The 20,436-nt window shown below is 43.1% G+C and overlaps 1 protein-coding gene across 1 annotated transcript in view; it reads left to right on the forward strand.

The window, feature by feature from the left end:
* The first annotated feature begins 2,154 nt into the window (after positions 1 to 2,154).
* Positions 2,155 to 20,436, forward strand: part of SMC2 (structural maintenance of chromosomes 2) — a 29,317-nt gene continuing 11,035 nt past the window's right edge. The window contains exons 1-16 of the mRNA XM_015421420.1: positions 2,155 to 2,322; positions 4,544 to 4,693; positions 4,874 to 4,996; positions 5,819 to 5,857; positions 5,955 to 6,065; positions 6,390 to 6,434; positions 7,080 to 7,313; positions 9,944 to 10,093; positions 10,712 to 10,945; positions 13,415 to 13,574; positions 13,988 to 14,105; positions 15,635 to 15,773; positions 16,219 to 16,338; positions 17,142 to 17,346; positions 17,792 to 17,927; positions 18,847 to 18,971. Coding sequence (XP_015276906.1) covers positions 2,155 to 2,322; positions 4,544 to 4,693; positions 4,874 to 4,996; positions 5,819 to 5,857; positions 5,955 to 6,065; positions 6,390 to 6,434; positions 7,080 to 7,313; positions 9,944 to 10,093; positions 10,712 to 10,945; positions 13,415 to 13,574; positions 13,988 to 14,105; positions 15,635 to 15,773; positions 16,219 to 16,338; positions 17,142 to 17,346; positions 17,792 to 17,927; positions 18,847 to 18,971 — 2,257 coding nt within the window. The remainder of the gene's footprint in view (positions 2,323 to 4,543; positions 4,694 to 4,873; positions 4,997 to 5,818; positions 5,858 to 5,954; positions 6,066 to 6,389; positions 6,435 to 7,079; positions 7,314 to 9,943; positions 10,094 to 10,711; positions 10,946 to 13,414; positions 13,575 to 13,987; positions 14,106 to 15,634; positions 15,774 to 16,218; positions 16,339 to 17,141; positions 17,347 to 17,791; positions 17,928 to 18,846; positions 18,972 to 20,436) is intronic.

Raw genomic sequence — 20,436 nt, forward strand, 5'->3', positions numbered from 1 at the left:
TTCAGAATGCCTTCAACTTCTATAAGCAGCTTCTCTTCAGATTTAATCTACACTCCCACAAATATGGGAGGGTTCATTTACAGAGCTCAGTCGACTCCCCACATCTTGCCCAGCTCTGAATACTACAGCAGACAACCTGCAGTTTGTGTCCCGCGGCTCAGGTGGTTTTTCAATAAGAGCAAGCCTATTTGCTTTTAAAGCCCAACAATGTAACAATGTTCAGTCTTCCTTAGTAGCCTAAACATTCTCTCTTTCCCCTTCAATTCCTATCCACACTGCCTTATGGTCTTAAATTGAAAATCACTTTTAAAAGTTTCGTCACTCCACTTTCAGGCTAAAGTTTCCAGTCCTTAACAATAAGGTTCTTTCCCCACACGCAGCAAAAATAATAAGCACACAGGACCCCGACCCCGCAAAAAAAAAAAAAGACCTCTCCCCCCCACTGTACAGCACACTCCACCCACCCAGCTCCCGTCCCATCCGCAATGTGGGCGTCCTAGCCGCATCCGCCTCTTTTATAGCTTCCTGGGGCCCGCCCCAACCCTTATTCGATGCCTATCTCGTTCAGAGAGACGAGAGCGAGGCTAGTGGGAAGGGTCTTCGTTTCAGTCGTTACCAAGAGTTCACCTCCAAGTGCCTGAATCGAAGTCGAAGAATAGAAATCAGGCAATACGTTAGACAGACCTCGATGGGGCTTGGCGTCAGAGGGCCGGTCTCCTTGATCCGCGCCAAAATTCAAGTAAAAGGAGGAGGAGAGAGAGCGGTTGGGATCTAAGTTGCCGGTAGGATTTCCGCATAAATGCCGTCCTGGTAAGACAGCCTCGCGTTAAAAGGTGAGCTTTCTGTTGGCTAGAGCACAGTAGAGAACTCTAATTCTACTCGTGGTTTTTTATTCTTGCTTGGGGAGAGCATCTTTCGATGGTTCCTAAAATCATGCTTTTTAAAAAACCTATTAAGAATAAATAAGCCTAGTGTGATTACTTTGTTCATTGTTACTAGAAACTATCCAAGTGTGGGTGTTGTTCCCAAACAAGTAAGCATGAGATGGCTGTTTTCCACATAACTAGCTTCGTGCTCCATACGTACATGCTTTGTAACCCACCCATGGAATTATATCGCTTTCAGTTTTGATTTGTTATGGCGTGCATACAGTAGCTCCATTTTACAGGCTAAATCTTTTATCTTCCCATTGCCATTTGTTCCCTGGCAAGCCTTTGCCTACGACTCAACATTTATTTCTTTTTAATTTATATACCTTCCATTGATGCTTAGGAGTTCAAAGTAGATTTGCAATAATAATTCATAGTATGCAGAATAATTGCTAGAGTAAAAGCTATAGTATTCCTCCAAATCACCTTAAAAGCTCCTGGTAGTTCTGAAAAGTAATTGAATTCTTACCTATCTTCAAAAAATAGAGGGGCAAACAAAATTTCTAGCTTTGTTGTGAACCATCTTGATGGCTGAGACTGGGATATAAACATTTGAAATAAATACATACTTTAAAATCTTTCGCTCACAAGTCAGTTCTTAGGATGGCTTACATTCCAGAATATGATTTGGTAAAATAAAATAATATGGAAATTCATTTAAATAATACCATATGATGTGGATCAGATAATAACAGAAAATCATAGGAATGATAAACAGCATTAAAACAGTTCTGCAACGGTAGAAAGAGTAAAAAAAATGAAATTTTAGCAACGGTAACTAAACCTTATTAAAAGCAAAGGAAAATAAAAACTTAAATTGGTTTATGTACTCTTCAGTGGCATATGTAAATATAATGGGCTCTAGAGAGGTACAGAATTTTTCATCATGAGTGTGTTTAGGATTGCAGTGCAGTCCTAGGCATCTCTACTGAGAAGTGAATTTGTGATGTTCAGTGGGCTTATTTCCAGGTAAGTGTACATAGGATTGCACCTTTAGTCTCATTGCAGTTTCTCCAAGAACAGGTGCAGAGCCCTGCTGTTCATTGTTACTAGAAACTATCCAAGTGTGGGATTGGTTCCCAAACAAATAAACATGAGATGGCTCTTTTCCGTGTAACCAATCATTGTGCCTCAAACTTTCATGTTTTGTAACCCACAGAATTATATGTATTTTTCAGCATTTAGAAGAAGCTTTGCCTGTATCCTCTTGGGATACTGAATAACAATGCATATCAAGTCGATTGTCCTCGAAGGGTTCAAGTCCTATGCTCAAAGGACAGAAGTTAATAATTTTGACCCACTATTCAATGCCATTACTGGCTTAAATGGAAGTGGCAAATCCAATATCCTGGACTCCATCTGTTTCTTACTGGGTATTACCAATCTATCGCAGGTAAGCCTACACCTTGGATATCTACTGCCATCAACCCTTGTTTCCATTAATAACTCTGTGTTTTATGGTGAGCTTCAGCTTCAATGTAAAGTGTTCTTTGGTGTAGCTTCACTTTTTAAAAAGAGAGAGAGAGAGGCATTGGGAAGTGTCACAATCATTGATTATTCAGAATGTGTGTTATTGAACTGTGATATGAAACCATTGGACAGTACTTGGACCAGGGAGAATAAGTGAAAGTTTTGCCAAAAATTTCTTGTTTTGAAAAAAGACATCTTACCATAGCAATGTGATTGCAGATGACATAAATGTTGTTGTCTGACAGACAAATCTGCAAAAAAGGGTGCTCCATCAAAAAAACCAGACTTTATGGAGGTGTGTAGTTTTGAGGACAAAAATGTCATTTGTAATATTATGATGGGTGAGAGGTGCAAACTTGCACTTGAAGAAGAGTAATGGCAGTTAACTGTGTTGTGCTAATGTGCCCCACTGTTGCCCTTTAGTAGAAACATTTGCTTGCTTGTACAGTGGCTGAGAAACAGCCTTATATTGCACGTGATGCAGTGCAGTGCAGATTGTGTGAGAAATTACTCCGTAAATAGGTTTCTTTTTCTAGTTCAAGGTATCTCGACAGGTTAGAGAGAAAATAATTTATTGTCATATCATATCTGATTTTAGGGGATGGAACCCCTAAATGTGAGATGTGGACAACTCCCCCCTCCCGTTTTTATTTATATTGAATGATTCTTAGTCTTGCAGTGTTAAAGCATTTTTTAAAAGCTATCGATCTGTACTTAACTCTTTCTATTAGGCATCCATATTATCCCATTAGAAAAACAAATAAATGAGCCAAAAGCGGCAGCAGTGTATTGATTTTTATGGGGGCCCTTGAGGCAACTTGAAATCTCTCGCACCTGAAGCATGCACATGCTCGCTCTCTCCCTCCCCCTGCTAATGTCCAGTCTGAAGAAGTGTTCTGGGGAGCTTGGAGGCTTGCTTCCTACTCTGCAACTGTCGAATTCATTGCTCACCTTTACCATGGTGAGGATTGGTCCAAACAGTTGCCACAGTAAATACCTGTAGCTCATGGGCCTCAGAGCTCTTTGTGGGCTCCGGGGATAGTTTTGCTGCACACAGGCTCCTGCTCCCTCTTGCATGCCTGCAATGGTACCCCGAGGCCCAGCAACCAATAGAAAGTGGTATCCAAAAGAAGGACGATTTGCTGGCAGAACAAGGATCAGCAGCGGGGGCTGTGGATACCCCAAGAACATATTCAATGAACAGTGTAAATAACTGCCTGGGATTAGGTAGCCTATTGCTCATTTAACATGTCACACCGTTAATGCTGATGCTTTGTTTCGGCTCTGTTTCAGGATTTCCGCCGGCCAACATCTCATTACATTGGGTGTCCCGTCCTGTGGATTGTATCGATTTATCTTGTGTAATCTGCCTCGAGTCTCAGTGAGAAAGGCAGACTATAAATAGTGTAAATAAATAAAAAATACTTGGTGGTATTTTAAATGGGTCTATCAAAAGGCACTGCACCGCATTGTTTTTTTAAATTCAGAGGTTCTAGAAATTTGTATCATTACCTTTATTAACATTACTTTTATTGTCATCTTCTTCCCCATGAGCTGTGTAAATTTTTTTTTTAACTGCTGGGTTAATATCCAAGTAAGAGTACCTGAGACCATCACACCAGTTGATATCAACGTAAGCTACTGCTCAGAATTTTTAGGTGCAGCTCTGTAGTTTAAGGGTGTCGATCCTGGCCCTGACCCGGATAGCCCGGGCAAGCCTAATCTCATCAGATCTTGGAAGCTAAGCAGGGATGGGAGACCTCCAGAGAATACCAGGGCTGGGAGGCAGAGGCAGGCAATATCAAGCCAGTGGGAGTCACCAGCAATGCTCCCTCTAAGCTTTGGAGTCTTGTGAGCAAAAATTCTACTTTGTGAGCTACTGGCATTGAAGTTGTGAGCGAGCGATTTGGCCACTGCATACATTAGTTTGCTCTGCAGCCCTCCTTCCTGAGCTAAGACAGAAATGTGTGAGCCGGAGGCTAAAAAACTGTGAGCTAGCTCACACTAGCTCAGCTTAGAGGGAACACTGGTCACCAGAGGTTGCCATGACTTCCAAGCATGGGGGACACACACATACACAAAGTACAAAAATACCCCCCCACACACACACCTGATGGAAATAAAGGCTTCCTTAATATTTTCAGGTACGAGCTTCCAACTTGCAAGATCTTGTTTATAAAAATGGCCAGGCTGGAATTACTAAGGCTACTGTATCCATCAGCTTTGATAATTCTGACAAGAAGCAGAGTCCATTAGGATTTGAGAATCATGATGAGATTACAGTCACAAGACAGGTGAGCCAGTTTTAGGTATTTGCAGATTCTATGCATCTTGTATCCTGAACAGAAAATTGCACCAAAAAAGAAATGCTAGAGAGAGATTGCAGAATTATTATTTTGTGTAGAAGTAGCCAGGCGTGCCACATATTTACTTTGTTTTCCTAAATAACGAGCCCTTTCTTTTCCCTGTTTAAGGTGGTGATTGGAGGCAGAAATAAATATCTAATCAACGGTGTGAATGCAAACAGCACTAGAGTGCAGGATCTTTTTTGCTCTGTTGGACTGAATGTCAATAATCCTCATTTTCTTATAATGCAGGTACAGTATGTATGTTTGTAAATCTACTACTTGTTCTCCCTCCCTTTCCTGTTGTGTGAAGTGTTTAAGAATTTGCAGGAAGGGGCTTTACACCTGCTCTCCTCGGTGTTGTATAAAGAAAGTATGGCGATCTGAGCACATGCATTTTCTTGAATGCTTTGGGGAGAGTATCAGCAGTTTCAGTACTGATTTCTGAGGATGCTTTATAATGAACCAGCCCTACTCTCCAACTGCCATCTATTGAAGTGAACACTGTGAACTTAGCAGGGCTTACAGGAAAACAGTTCAGTGTGAATTGTCTTGCAAGTAGGAAATCAAACATCAGTTGGCAGATGTTTGAAAAGCGTTCTGCCAGTTAATTCTTAACAAAAATATAAAATACATTTTAAATGGACCAATTTATTTGAGTAACACGTCTCAACAGCCTTTTAAATCATTAGCTCTGAAACTAACCTTTTAAAACATTCAGGGAGGAAAATAAGATCAGCATTTCCTTGGCATAATAGGTGTTTGAAGCACTGGGGGTGCAGTGATTTCAACAGATCTAATATAATAGTGAGGTTTGTTTACCAGGAGTATTAAGTCCACCTAGGTCTTGGCTACCAGTGGTCCTCCTTTGGGATCGATTCCCCACCCTGTAACATTGTGCCCCACCTACCCAGCAAGGGGGTCCCAGAGTTCACGATGATTAACCTGGTGGTTCTCAGACATATATTTTAGAGTACAAATAATGTCTGTCACATATATTGATCGTTCCGTGTAAGAAAAAAGTATAAAAGTGTGTGATATTAACAGATGGTTATTTTGCCTCTCTGTTGGTAGGGACGGATTACCAAAGTACTCAATATGAAACCTCCAGAGGTAATGTTCTTGTTCAGTTACATATATCTGTATAACTTTTTCGAGGTTGCCCTTGATCTCATCTCAGGTTGTAATATGTTCTCTCCCCTGCCCCCAGATTTTGTCTATGATTGAAGAAGCAGCTGGCACAAGGATGTACGAGTGCAAGAAAATAGCTGCTCAGAAAACCATCGAGAAAAAAGAAGCAAAACTGAAAGAAATTTGCACGGTACTCAGTGTTTGCCTTAGTGGCTCCTTGCATTTTGTACTGAATTTGCACAGGTGAAACGGCTGTTAAAATTCCTTAAATTGGGACTGACTTTAATTGTTCTCCCTCCCTTTCCTGTGGTATTAGCTGTTTAAGAACCTGCAGGATTCCTCTTAAAGAGGAACAAAAGTTACTTTGTGTGATCCTTTCCTCCTTTGAACTGACTGGCATCTTGAAAAAATGTCTTATTTCTTTCTCGTTAAGCTGTATTGCTGCCTACTTGTTTAAGGTATTAAGAGAGTGCTTGTGAATCCAAACCACTTACATTCTGCTGTTTATTGACAGATTTTGGAGGAAGAAATCACACCCACCCTGCAGAAACTGAAAGAGGTATTTCTTATTTGAAAAGAAATGGTTTGGTCTTCCCGCTCCTCTGCAACTTGGATGTGTGTTAACAGAAGTTCTACGTTATTGAGAAAGTCTGTTGTTTTGGTAAAGCTTAAAAACTCGTCATGTTAACATGAGGCCCGACAAATCCCAGATGTTACCTTGTCATGGCACCTAGAAATTTCATTGTTGTGCCACTGAAAAGTGGGCCTTACTCCCACATTTTTGGTCTGGCTCCTAAAGCCAAAGAACTTTGTCAAGGCTTGTGTTAATTTTTTTTTTTTTTTTGGTTAAACCTTATTAGTAATATCCTTGACACATGGCAAGAGTTCCATGGGTTCAGTCCTGCTTGTCTCTACGCAAAGAGCTTGGCATAAAACTGCTCCATGAGAGACAGAACTACATGCAGACAACAGTTGCTGGATGCTACAGTGTGTGATCAAGAAGGTTCTGTCCTTAAAATGATCACACTTTCTGGTGGGCTGTGCACATGCTTACCTGGTCATTACTGGGGCCGGTAATGTGAACTTTCATACGAAATACATCAATATAGCTTGAGTATTGCTGGCCATATCTTTCCCTTTGTGTATTCCTTTGGTTTGTACTATCAACAAATGATAGCTGACATGTATTGGTTGTCTTCTTCAGGAACGATCCTCCTACTTGGAATACCAAAAGGTGATGCGAGAGACAGAGCATCTGAGCCGCTTGTATGTTGCATATCAGTTTGTGTTAGCCGAAGAAACCAAGGCCCATTCTGCTGATGTGCTGAAGGAAATGGAAGGCACCACTGCAAAATGTAAAGAAGAAATAACTGAGAATGAGAAGGCTGTGAAGGAACTCAGCAAAGAAATAGCTGCAATGGAAAAGAAAAGGGATCAAGTAAGAACACTTAAAAGTTCTTAAATGCCAATGCAAGTAATAAGCATCATTTTGCCTCTGAATTAGGTATAGGAACAGGCAATAATAAATGTTTTGTTGCCATATAATTTGAGAATTACTTTAGTTCATCAGATGGAATAACAGTTGATAAGAAACATGCACTCTGTGCCTACTTGAGTAGTTCTTTTGCAGCAGCTTAGCAGTAGAATTGTGTGTGTGTGTTCAGTCCTTGGACTCTGTTTAAGGGAGCGTGGATACTTATTGGTGAAGAAGAGTTAAGCTGGATAGTTAGGCCTGGGGCAAGTTTGGCTTGACATAAGGCCCCACTTTATAATTTTGACTCAAGTGGCCTGAAATCATCTTTTCCAACCAAAGTTGAGCATCCCAAAACTGTTTTGAATATATCTCCAAGCACAATGTTATGAAAATTTGAAAATATATTTGACCAATTGGCCTAGTAATAAATAAGACACTTATAAAATGTGCTGATTTTCCAAGAGAAGTTCCATTTTGGATGAGAAGCTACCTGTCTTCAGAATTCTACACTATGATGTATTACATCTCTTTTATTTTCTTTTTAAGACCCCCGAAGGGGATTTTTTTATTTTTTATAGTACTACATAAACTACAAAGAAAAGAAGGGAAGGGGAGCTACAACTAAGGAGAAAGAAAAGTAACCCACACTAAACTAAAAACCCAAGAGTAGGAGATCATTACCCTGTTAAACTGCAGTTAGTAATGGAAAAAAATCTGTTAATAAACAATATACTTTGTGAGATCCTGTCTTTCTAAGCTTATGTGTTAGTTTATTACTTGTTATGAGAAGATTTCCAGAGCATCTTCTCCAGCTCTCTTCGTAAGGGCAATTTTCAGAGTCCTTCCACCTTTACATCTATGCTAATTCTCTCTAAAGTCTTGATGGCTTCTTAGACGTTCACTCGAAATTCTGCAACCCTCCTCTGTCTCCAAAGGGATAACACCACCAATCTTAAGCCTCTTCCTTCTTGGTCTCATCCTCGGGGCCCAGTGGCATCTCACAGGCTTCTTGATCTTGAGGTCAGGCCCTCTGTTCCATCTTTTCTGCTATTGTTGCCAACTGCAGCTGCCAGGACACGAGTTGTTGATTTATCTTGGCAAGCTGATGGTTAATACCAACAAGTTGCTCAAGAATCTCATTCTGCTATGAGTTCTATAACTTTCACTTCCCTTCTTCTCGGAGTTGTTTTCGCTGACTTTTTTGGAGTGTCCGCCATTTTTACACTTTAATTCCAATATAAAATCATTTTCTCCCCGGCTCTGAAAATCGCTTACACGCTGTTTAGTTGCTTAAATACTCATGGATATCTCCCACAGCTTTTCGCTTCCAAGTATCCGTTTACAATTGTCTCTTTCTCTCTCCCTCCTCTGCGTATCTAAATGCGTCAGAGAGGTCTCCCTCTCTCAACACGATTCCAGTCACTCGAGGTTGGGGGGGGGGATTTTCGCTTCAAAGTGTCCGTTTACAATTGTCTCTCTCTCTCCTCCCTCCTCTGCTTATGCAAATGCGTCCGAGAGGCGTCCCTCTCAGCAGGATTCCAATCGCTCAAAAGGTTTCGGAGGGGGAGGGATTTACGCTTCTGGTTACGGTTTGCTCATTTTAACTCACAGTTCATTGTTTCTTAACCACGCTCGTAATCGCTCCCTCGCCAGATCTCCTGCGCTTGACTGGGTCGGCACATCTTGTGCCTCGCTAAGAGGACACAGACAGCGTGGGGGGAGGACCGTCAGGGCGGAGGGCAGCCTCAATTTCCCTGCAGATAGCAGGAAAAGAGGCTCACACTCAAAAGCCCTATAGCCTGGGGGCCCTCCCTGACCCCCCGTGGAGGCACCGATCCAGTGGCTCCCCTCCACTGCTGTGTGGAGCGCCCTCCCCGAGCCTCGGGAAAGGCGTCCGCCATCGTTGCGCCGTAAACCCCGCCTCTATTACATCTCTTTTCCATATAAAATGTCACAATCTGTGACTTTTACCAATGCCAAGACACTCCCTTTGTAGGTTTTTTTAATACTTCATGTTTAAATTAGAAAAGATCTTTTCCTCTGAAAAGTCGAGCATCTTGTGTTTTCCTAAACTATTTAAAGTGCTGTTCTTTTAATTTTAAAATAATCCTTAATTAAATCTTCTTTGGACTTTTATGTTAATTGGCTGTTTTTGGCAAATGAATGTTTCAGAAAAACAAACAGCATAAAGTAACGCAGAATATTTAGATAGAACCTATATCTAGTAAACACATGCCAGCAAGAAGCCCATTAACTGATGGGAATATTTGAAATATGAAGCATTTTGTGAAATGATTGTCTAGTGTTTTGAGACATGCAAATAGTGGAAAGGATGAAGGGAAAAGATTTTTTTATTTTCTGCTGCCGCAATGGCTCTGAACTGTGCATCAAGAGAAAGTTTTTCTTTACTGCTTTTTTTCTTGGGGCATTTGAGAGCTCTTTCCCAGGGGGAGGGGGTCAGGTTCTTCACTTTCTGGCAGTAGTGCTTTTGCCTGTACTGGTGAAACGTATTAGGAGAAGGTGGTAGACATACGTGTACAGGCATCTCAGTTTTTTAAAATAAAGTTTGGTTCTACATTTAAAAATATTTGCAGGAATTTGGTAGTGTGCTTCGTGCGTTGGAAGATTCTCTTACAGAAGTTCAGAGACTGGATATCAAAGTGCAAAGCACTCTGGATATCAAAAAGCAGAATCTGCAAAATGAAGGAAAAAAGCATAAAGAGCTTGTTAAAAACATGGAAGAGGTAAGAATGATAGAGTAACCATTTCAGTTACAAACTGTACTTCATTTCATACACTCAAATAAGCAGGTCTGCAGGGCATAGTTAAATATAGTCACAGTATGCTATTTCTAGTGCTATTTTTTAAAGTTAGGAATCTGAAGCATACATAGTTGAGAAATAATTCCTATCAAATTCAATAAGAGTCACGTCTTAAAAGGGATGCTTCAAGTACACTTGAGCGTATCCACTGGGATTTTGGATTGCTTTTCCTTTGAACCGTAGATTCACCGCTGCCATTTCACAAACTGATTTTGAAAGCCCCTTCATTTCAAAAGTGGTTTGACTATGGAGCACTGCAGACTGCCGTTTGCAAAACATGCTACCCTCTTTGGTGTACAGAGCTCTTTGTGTAGGTCCTCGGCATCCCCACAATGGTTCAGACTGGACAGTGCATGTTGTCTTGGTGCTGGTGTGAACTTGGCAAGATGGCTGTTTGGCTTCTTTTTAATCAGGTTTCTGTGGTTTCCGATTCCCAAAAATTGTGTTGTGGCTTCTTGTGTGTTTGAGCGCCTGTAAAATTATTTTAAATTATATTGTCTTAAATAGATGGCTTAACATGTAAGCTCTTTTTCGTTTTAGGATTCTAAAGCTTTGGTGGCAAAGGAAAAAGAAATAAAGAAGATAGCCGATGCCCTGAGTGCTCTTCAAGAGGCTAGCAATACAGACATCGTGGCTTTGGCTGCTGCAGAGAAACACTTCAAAGCTGTGTCTGCTGGCCTGTCCAGCAGTGAAGATGGGGAGGATGCTACTCTTGCCGGGCAGATGATGGCTTGTAAGAACAATATAAGCAAAGCAGAAACTGAAGCTAAACAGGTACAGACTTTCCCAGGACACCTTAAAGCAGGGGTCCCCAACCTTTTTGGAGCCTTTAGAGTTTCAAGATGTGGTGGTGACACCCCCCCCCCCCCAAACCCCAGAGGTGGCCGCAGAAAGTGGAGTCAGATTCAAAATGGCTGCCACAGGAAGTAGAGCCAAATGGAATACCTCCCGGGAAGAAGAGAATCCGGAAAGGGAAATGGAACCACACACTGACTAAGGAAAATTACCAGTCCTCCTGATTCCCCAGTGAAAAACCTTTTTCATTTGAATGAGGGGAGCCAATAATAAGTTACGTTTTAAAGGGGTCACACCCATTTTCTGAAAAGCTTGGTAAGTGCCAAAGGAGGCACTGGCAGATGCAATGGCATCCGCTGGCACCATGTTCGGGAACCCTGCCTTAAAGGGTAAAGTTTATTGTGTCATGAGCTTTTTATAGGGTTGCATCTGATGTCGTAGGGGAGTTAACCTCTCTCAGTTGTGTGTCCTGGAGTACTCTAGGATACATCAGTATAGGGAGGGTTGGGAGTTGGAGTTACTGTGGTCTGTAGTGACTCTGTTCCCCTTGCGTGATGCTGTGTTCAGGAAACTTCTGGTTTAGAAGCTATGTACCCATTTTGGGGCTGCAAGACAGGATTGGGTTTCTGTTGGTTACCCCCCAATTGTCTCCCTGCCAGAGCTCATGCCTCCATCAGGAACTTGGGGGTGGGTGTCTTAAGGTACTTCAGCATTCGTGCTGAGGTTTCCTAGTCAAGAGCCATGCTCCCTCTAAGCTGTGGGTTCTTGTGGGCAAAAATCCTACTTAGTGAGCTACTGGCATTAAAGCTGTGAGCAAGCGATTTGGCTACTGCATACGTTAGTTTGCTCTGGAGCCATCCTTCCTGAGTTAGGACAAGAATGTGGGAGCTGGAGGCTAAAAAACCGTGAGCTAGCTCCCACTAACTCATCTTAGAGGGAACACCGGTCAAGAATGGCTCCGGATTTCTTGTCTTATGACAACTATGAACCTATCTGAAGTAATAACTGGCCCCGCACACTCTGTGGATCACACTGTTGTTATGGTACTTTGATAGAAGCAGGAAGAAGTGAACTGAAAGTGGAGGAATAAGTTCACAGTTTTTTGTTATAGACAGATGAATATCTGCTTGGGTTTAGACCTACAGGGATATTAACATTCTGCAGGAGTGGGAGACCTATTAAAACGATCTCCCTCCAGAGCCAGATGGTTTTATGGTGGCTGCTGGTGATTTTCCTATTGATATGGCCAATGCCCCGGTTGACTTCTGGAATAAGAAAATGACTTGGTTTGTTGACGTAATTGTTCCTAGACACCCTGTCTCAGAGTTCAAGCAAATAGCTTGGTCTACTGAGAGGTTGCAGGGATGAAAGGACAAGGGAGGCAGCTAGAGCGACAGTGAGGGAAGACTCATGATTAATCTCAGAAGACACAGGCTAAAGCTCGCTTCAGAGCTTGCTCTGTGGCGGTGATGGAGGCAAAGAAGCAATAATTTCCTGCCAGAGCAGTTCCAGGTGGTTCAGAGGCCTACTGAGATCTGGTCTACAGAAGGAGGTGAACTGCTTCTTGGCCTACTGTGAGTGTTTTTGCTCAGCACTTCGCATATAAAAATCTCTCCCATGCATACCAACTTGGACTGTACATTAGCAGTGACCGAGTCAGAATGTTCCCAGGTGCCAGGTTGTCCAACTGCTTGGATACTCTGATGGTGCAGACAGGATCTTTGGATGCTTGAAGCCTATCATTTGCTTGTATCAATCTTGCCCTTCCAGGCAGCTTAAATCTGCTGGGAAGGGGGTGACTGAGATCAAGAGGCAGTTAATGCCTCTTTAAGAGTGGAGGGTGGTCGCCACAGCATTCAAACAGGCTGTGGTGCATCCACTACTAAAGAAATCTATGGTAGACCCAGGTGACGTGGATAACTATCAACCCAACTCGAATGTACCATTCTTGAGCAAGGTGATTGAATGGGTGGTGGATGGACAACTTCCCGTTTTCCAGGATGTAGCGAACTATTTGGATCTTTTCCAGTCTGGCTTAAGGCCTGGACATAGGACTGAAACAGTTCCATGGTCACCCTGTTGGATGACTTGCGCCTGTAGATGAAAGGAGGAGTATGACTGTGACATAAGAAGAGCCTTGCTGGATCAGACCAATGCTCCATCTAGTCCAACATCCTATTTCACACATTGGCCAACCACTTACTCTGAGGCCTTCCCCTGATGTTGCCTCCTGGCACTGGTATTCAAAGGTTGACTGCCTCTGAATGTGAACATTCCCTTTAGTCACCATGGCTGGTAGCCACTGATAGACCTATCCTCCCTGAATCAACATCATGAGATTGGTTATTCTGCTTGTAATGCCAAATAAGTTACCTGATTCTGAATAGTAACCGCATGTTCATTAGGAAAGAAGTGGATCAGTAAAACTGTCATGGACTTCCTTTGCAGGCTCAGATGAAGTTGAGACACGCCCAACAAGAGCTAAAGACCAAACAGGCTGAAGTGAAAAAGATGGACGCTGGTTACAAGAAAGATCAAGACACGTTTGAAGCTGTCAAAAAGCAGAAAGAGAAACTAGAGCATGAAATGAAGAAGCTCGACTACGAAGGTTTGTTTCATCAACTGAATGACAATGTACAGTTTGAGGATCGGGAAGGGGAGGTACCAAGAATGAGTAAGGACCCTGTGATTCTGAGAAACTGGGACTTTGCCATGGATTGCAGGCTGCTGGAAAAGGAGACACTACAAAAATATATGGGGGCTTTTTACAGGCAGGGTTCTTGTATGTGTGGGCCAGCACATACAAACTGAAACATCATGAGAGCTGCATGGAATTCTCCAAGACTCACATCAGATCTATTCTAAATTCTGTCCTAGTCTGATTTGTGTGCTGTGGTGCTTAAATAAAAGTTGCCACTGGTTTATACATTCTACCCTATATAATATTGAGCATTTTCTCCTAAAAATCTTGTGGTGAGCCTTGTAAACGTTGAGTGAATTGTCTTTGTTTGGTTGTTCTAGACAAAAAAGAAGAAAACCTTCTCCAAAAACAGAGAGAGCTTTCTCGTGTGGTGAACCAGCTGAGAGAGTCCTACGAAGCATTGATGGCCAAATTCCCCAATTTACTTTTTGAATACAGGTAAAACTCAGTATTGTCTGCCTTCTTAGTTTGTTTTTAAAGCATTGAAGCTGAGCAGAAAAGAAATTCAGCAGTCTGGTATCACTATTGTAGTTTAGAAATTATTCATTTGGCAAGATACTGTAGACAAATGATGCCAGTTGATTGATGAGTCTTAACCCAACTTATCTGAACCCCTCACCCAGAGGATTAACCCTGAGGAGATCCGTGTCTCAGGTCTTCAGGTGTTCACTAACAGGGATTCTTCAAGTGATTAATATCTCTTTTCTCCTACCCAGTATCATTTTGACCTTTGGAACAAGTAGTTAAAGATGAATGTTTTGGAGCATAAACAGTGTGATTGTTCCCTCACCTCACAGATATGAAATGGTGGGACTAGAGATGTAAAATTTCTGGAAATTTTGAAGCTCGGAAAAAACCCCGTTTTTTTTCCGTTTTTTCCCGGGGAAAAACGGACATTTTCAGAAAAATTGGAAAAATGCTACATTAGCATTTCTTTTGTCTTTTCTAGTTTGAAAGTCATTCTGTTACTTCAGGAACATAAAATATGACTATGGACATTTTTACTTGTCATGAAATTATCACAACTAGCATATTAAAAATATAGTGTATCCAAACAATTATTACAGAATACCCACCCACATGCAAAAACAAAACTGAAACTTTTTTATTTTCTTCTGACAATCGCACCTCCTAAAGGAAGAAATGCATCTTGTTCTTGCATTGGAGAATTCAGTTTGTAACCTAGGACTTGCTTGTCCTCAGTGCACAGAAATTACATCAATCTGATACCATATATATATATATTTTAGAAATGATTTGGAAAATATTTGAACACCTGGTCTTAAAATATTTTATTCATTATGTTAAAACGTTCCATAATCAATTTTTTTCTTTTCTTTTTTCAATTTTTCAGAAAAAAACAAAAAAGGCTTCAGGAAAAAAACGGGGGGGAAAGGTTTTCCCCCCGAATTTTTCCGGTTTTTTCCCAGGCCTTCACATCTCTAGGTGGGACTACTGAGGCATCTAGAGTAGGGATCTCCCAATTTTTTTAAGCCTGTGGGCACCTTTGGCATTGTGGTGTGGCATGGAATGGTGGGCGCAACAATGAAATTGTTACCACAAAATGGCTGCCACAGGAGGCGGAGCCAGCCACAGAATGATTGCCACGGCTTAACTTCAGTCACTCAGTGCAGATCCTTCTGCTGTGGTAGCAGCTGTTGCCAAAGCAAGATTTAAAAGAATTTGTGCAGCCAGTCAGGAGCCCTGCTGGGCAAAAGCCCTGCCTGGCCCCACCTACTCCCTAAATACACTTGGCGGGCATCAGAAAATATGTCAGTGGGCGCCATGGGCCTATGGGAATCACATTGGGAGTCCCTGATCTAGAGTCTGTCCTGTATATGGATGCTTCAGGAAATAGCACTTTCACAGGTCTCATGGCATATGCGCTTCTTAAATTCATTTCACAAGCCTCCAATGCCTCACAGCAGCTTCCATGAGCTGTTAATGAGTATCCATTTGTTTTTAAGGGATCCGGAAAAAAACTGGGACCGTGGTCACGTGAAAGGGCTTGTTGCCTCTCTGATTACCGTGAAAGAGGCCTCCACAGCAACAGCACTAGAAGTGGTTGCTGGGGGCCGACTCTACAATGTTGTGGTGGACACCGAGGTATGTTTCTCGTAGATTTAACTGAATGAAAAGTATCCAGTCCCGTGAGAACTATTGCCTCTTGATGGACAATAAACCCAAGTTTACTTCTTGATGGACAATAAACCCAAGTTTACCATTGCCTTGAAAGGGAGTTGCAGCCAACCCGGCTCATGATGAATGTACTTTTACAGCGTCCCCGCAGGCTTGTCCCATTCATGTGTTACAGTTTAAGGTGTATACTTGAGAATGTGATTTGTAAATTGTCTTTTTCATGACCGTATCCATTATGAGTGAGACCCCAAGTGCAAGGATGAAGCTAGCTCATAGCATAGGTACAGGTCAAGGAGTTGGCTAATTTAACCATTAAAAGGCTTTGGTTGATTTTAAGCCTTTAATCTATCCGAAGGCATACACTAAATGGCTTGGCACTTATGTGTGGATATTTCTACCCTTCCTACTTTAGGTTACTGGCAAAAAGCTACTAGAAAAGGGTGAGCTGAAGCGTCGATATACCATTATTCCATTGAACAAAATTTCAGCAAGGTGTGTTGGGAAAGAAGCTATCAAAGCAGCCAAACACTTGGTAAGGCCTCCTTCTTAGCTACAAAATCCCCTAAGTACAGTCTCATATCAGCCTGTCTCATGCATGGGATGTGAAGCTAGCTAATCTTCTGACCATATATTTTACAGTTCTATTTTCTGTAATCTGCCTCTTCATAAGAACATAAGAGATGCCAATGTTGGATCAGGCCAAAGGCCCATCCAGTCCAACACTCTGTGTCACACAGTGGCCAGAAATACCAGTGCCATCAGGAGGTCCACCAGTGGGGCCGGGACATTAGAAGCCATCCCACTGTTGACACCCCCCCCCAAAGCACCAAGATGACAGAGCATCACTTGCCCCAGAGTCCCTATCTATACCTTGTGGCTTGTATTGTGAGAAAGGGAGAAAAGTACCTCTTTCTCTACCTGCTCTTTCCCATGCATAATCTTATAAACCTCAATCATGTCACCCCTCAGTCGTCGTTTCTCCAAGCTAAAGAGCCCAAAGCACCTTAACCTTTCCTCATAGGGAAAGTGTTCCAACCTGTTTAACTGTAGTCTTTAAGAAGCCCGTGTTACAATCTGTGTGTGTGTTTGTGTTTGATGGGAGTTGCCCTGAGCTAGGTGCAGATAACTTTGCCCATCTTCTGGATTTCATTGTCCCCATCTGAGCGATGAGTTGGTGGGAAGTCATTGGACAATTGCTCTGATCTGCTATCAGTTCTGCACGCCAGCATGCCTATTGCATCTGGATTTGAGGAATGGGAGAGAGCTCTTGAGGCAGGCTCTTTTCCCCTTCCCATCTCTTTGTGCAGTCTTAATGCTTTTTCTCTTGAATGCTAGGTTGGGGAGGGGAATGTCCATCTGGCTCTTTCCACGGTGGGATATGAATCTGAAGTGCAAAAGGCAATGGAGTATGTTTTTGGGGGCACGCTGGTTTGTGACAACATGGACAATGCCAAGAAAGTCACCTTCAACAAAAAGATAATGACAAAAACCGTCACGCTTGGGGGAGACACCTTTGATCCTCAGGGCACACTTACTGGAGGTAACTTCATCATTTGTATTATATCATACCTTTAAATACTGTATTGAAGAAACAAGTGTTTTAGGTATACAGATAGCAGATCTAGACAGCAGAAGATCTGTGACTGGCTCTTCTTTGAGATATTGCTGTAGTAATGCTGACCAGCTGCACAGGGTGGGAAAATCAGATGAGGGGGTACAGTGCAGGGTGGGGGTTAATAACTCAATGGTTTGTGGTAGGCACTTTGCTGCAGCTTGATCTGTAGCAGCTCAGCTTCTTCCTAACTCAACGGTTCTCCTCTTATAAATTATTCTGGAGCTCTTTGCTCTGTGCAAGCTAACCAATACCATCTACCATTATATCTAGTTTGACCATCCTTTTCAGAGTAACCACATTAATCTCATGTAGGTGAACTGGCCCCCTTCGTTCAAGGAAATATTTCAGTCTCTTTTCTATTCTGATCCAGGTGCACGATCACAGTCTGCATCGGTTTTGTGCAAGCTCCAAGCGGTAAAAGAGGCGCAAGAGCAGCTCGAAGCAAAGGAAGCTGAGCTGCAACTGATAGGAAAGGAGTTGTCTGGTCTGAAGGAGACGGCTGAGAAGTAAGTCCTGACCATGGTTCTCTTGGGACAGAGACGTATAAAGAGCTTCGCTTCTAAGTTCTTCTGGGGAGAAAAAGCAGGGAACAAACATTATATAGCATTTTCTCCTCTAGAGAGCGAGCTTGGTGTAGTGGCTTGCGACTCAGACCTCTGTTTGAATCCCCACTCTGGCGTGGGAGCTTTGCTGGGTAACCTTGGGCCTGCTATTCATTCTCAGTCTAGCCTACCTCACAGGGTGACTATGAGGATAAAATTGAAAAGGGGAGAATGGTGTCTGCCCACCAGCCCTTTGGGGGAAGGGTGGGATACAAATGTACTAAATAAATAGCTCAGGTCTTCAGACAGAAAACCGTGCTGCACAGGCTCATGTTCCCACACGTTTTTGTTCTGGAATCTCTCTGTAGTAATGCTACTTCTGCCCTAGTCAACTTGAAGAAAAAGAGGAGATTGGATTTATACCCTGCCCATCACTACCCAAGGGAGTCTCAGAGCAGCTTACAAACTCCTTTCCTTTCCCCTCCCCAAAACGGGCACCCTGTGAGGTAGGTGGGGCTGAGAGAGCTCTGACAGAAACTGCTCTTTTTCAAGAACAGCTGTGCCAGAACTATGGCTTGCCCAAGATCATCCAGCCAGGTGCAAGTGGAGGAGTGGGGAATCAAACCCGGTTCTCCCAGATTAGACCCCGCGCGCTTAACCACTACACCAAACTGGCTCTGTGAGTTGGTGGTGCTGAGACTTGCACCATCAACTGGATTATTAAGGAAATGTTTAACTTATCAAAACAACACTTTTTTTTTCAATTTGATAGTCTTAATTGGGAACGGCTAGTAACATCTAGTTAATTTTCTCAAAGGCCCTGCAACAGAAAGCCGCGTTGACGAGCCGAAATCCTTTTTGTCTCATGATTGTCTCCGTTAAGGTATCGTCGTCTGAAACAGCAATGGGAGATGAAATCGGAAGAAGCTGAGCTGCTACAGACCAAGCTGCAGCAAAGTGCCTACCACAAACAGCAGGAGGAACTGGATGCTCTGAAGAGAACCATCGGTGAGAGAAGGAGACCGTGGCCCAGCTAGTCTGTCAAGGCTGTAATCATGTGTAGGGGGTCAGGAAACCAGGTTTTCCCCTCAGTGCGCTTAGGGAGGAAAATAACTTTGAACAACATGCATTTAAGGGGGGGGGAAAGGTGAATAGGCTAAATCCAACCTGCAAAGTTACCGGAATTGCATCATTTTGTTTAATACATCAGCTTCCACTTGATCTCTATTGCTGAGCAGCGACCCAATAGGGGAGAAGGAGTCAGTAGGCATCAGGAGACAGCGGCAGCCCCGGGTTTCACAGTGGAGGCAGCCGGCTGCTGAGTGGCTCAGAGCTTTCAGTGCAGGATGGTGGCAACATCCACTCATGCTGGGCCCTGTTGGCCATTCAACAGCTGCACACTTTTGCAGTGCAGCCGCCAGCAAGCAACACCTACCAATAAGGAAGTGGGTTGCCCCCTTCCAGCTTGGCCGCTGCTCCGTTGTGCCCGATCACTCCTTTTGAATGTTCCCCCCGATCCCCTCCAGTTTGCATAGCAGTCTTTGGAAAGAGGGGGGGAAAAGGGTGAATAGGTTAGATCAAACCTGCAAAGTTACCAGAATTGCATCATTTTGTTTAATACATCAGCTTCCACTTGATCTCTATTGCTGAGCAGCGACCCAATAGGGGAGAGGGAGTCAGTAGGCATCAGGAGACAGCGGCAGCCCCGGGTTTCACAGTGGAGGCAGCCGGCTGCTGAGTGGCTCAGAGCTTTCAGTGCAGGATGGTGGCAACATCCACTCATGCTGGGCCCTGTTGGCCATTCAACAGCTGCACACTTTTGCAGTGCAGCCGCCAGCAAGCAACACCTACCAATAAGGAAGTGGGTTGCCCCCTTCCAGCTTGGCCGCTGCTCCGTTGTGCCCGATCACTCCTTTTGAATGTTCCCCCCGATCCCCTCCAGTTTGCATAGCAGTCTTTGGAAAGAGAGTTGAAAACATTAGTGGTCCTACCATCTAAAGGGCAAGCTTGCTGTCTTAATTGCAGTGCTTTCAAACACCACAGTTGAGCAAAGGATAGGAATCTGGGGGACTTTGGGAATGATTTTAAGCCAGTTACTTAGGTTCCGGGCTGAGCTTCTATAACCTTCCAGTTACAGAAACCTAGAGGCTCACTGCCTATGGCCTTTCTTGAGCCAGGATCACACCAGGATGTGGCTTATATATTTTTGGGGATGACTCCATTTAAATTGTATTTTAGTACTTTGTAAGCTGCAGTGGCTCAAGTGGTTAAGACGCTGAACTGCAGGCCGGAAGGTCGGTAGTTCAGCAGTTCGAGACCCAAGTGCCGCAAGACGGAGTGAGCTCCCGTCTCTGGTTCCAGCTCCTGCCAACCTAGCAGTTCGAAATCAAGAAATTGCAAGTAGATAAATAGGTACCACTTCGGTGGGAAGCCTCGGCGTTTAGTCATGTAGTGGTTTCTCTCTCTCCCCCTC

Source organism: Gekko japonicus, unplaced genomic scaffold, assembly GCF_001447785.1.
Source record: "Gekko japonicus isolate JY-2015 unplaced genomic scaffold, Gekko_japonicus_V1.1 scaffold740, whole genome shotgun sequence".
Lineage (NCBI taxonomy): Eukaryota > Metazoa > Chordata > Lepidosauria > Squamata > Gekkonidae > Gekko > Gekko japonicus.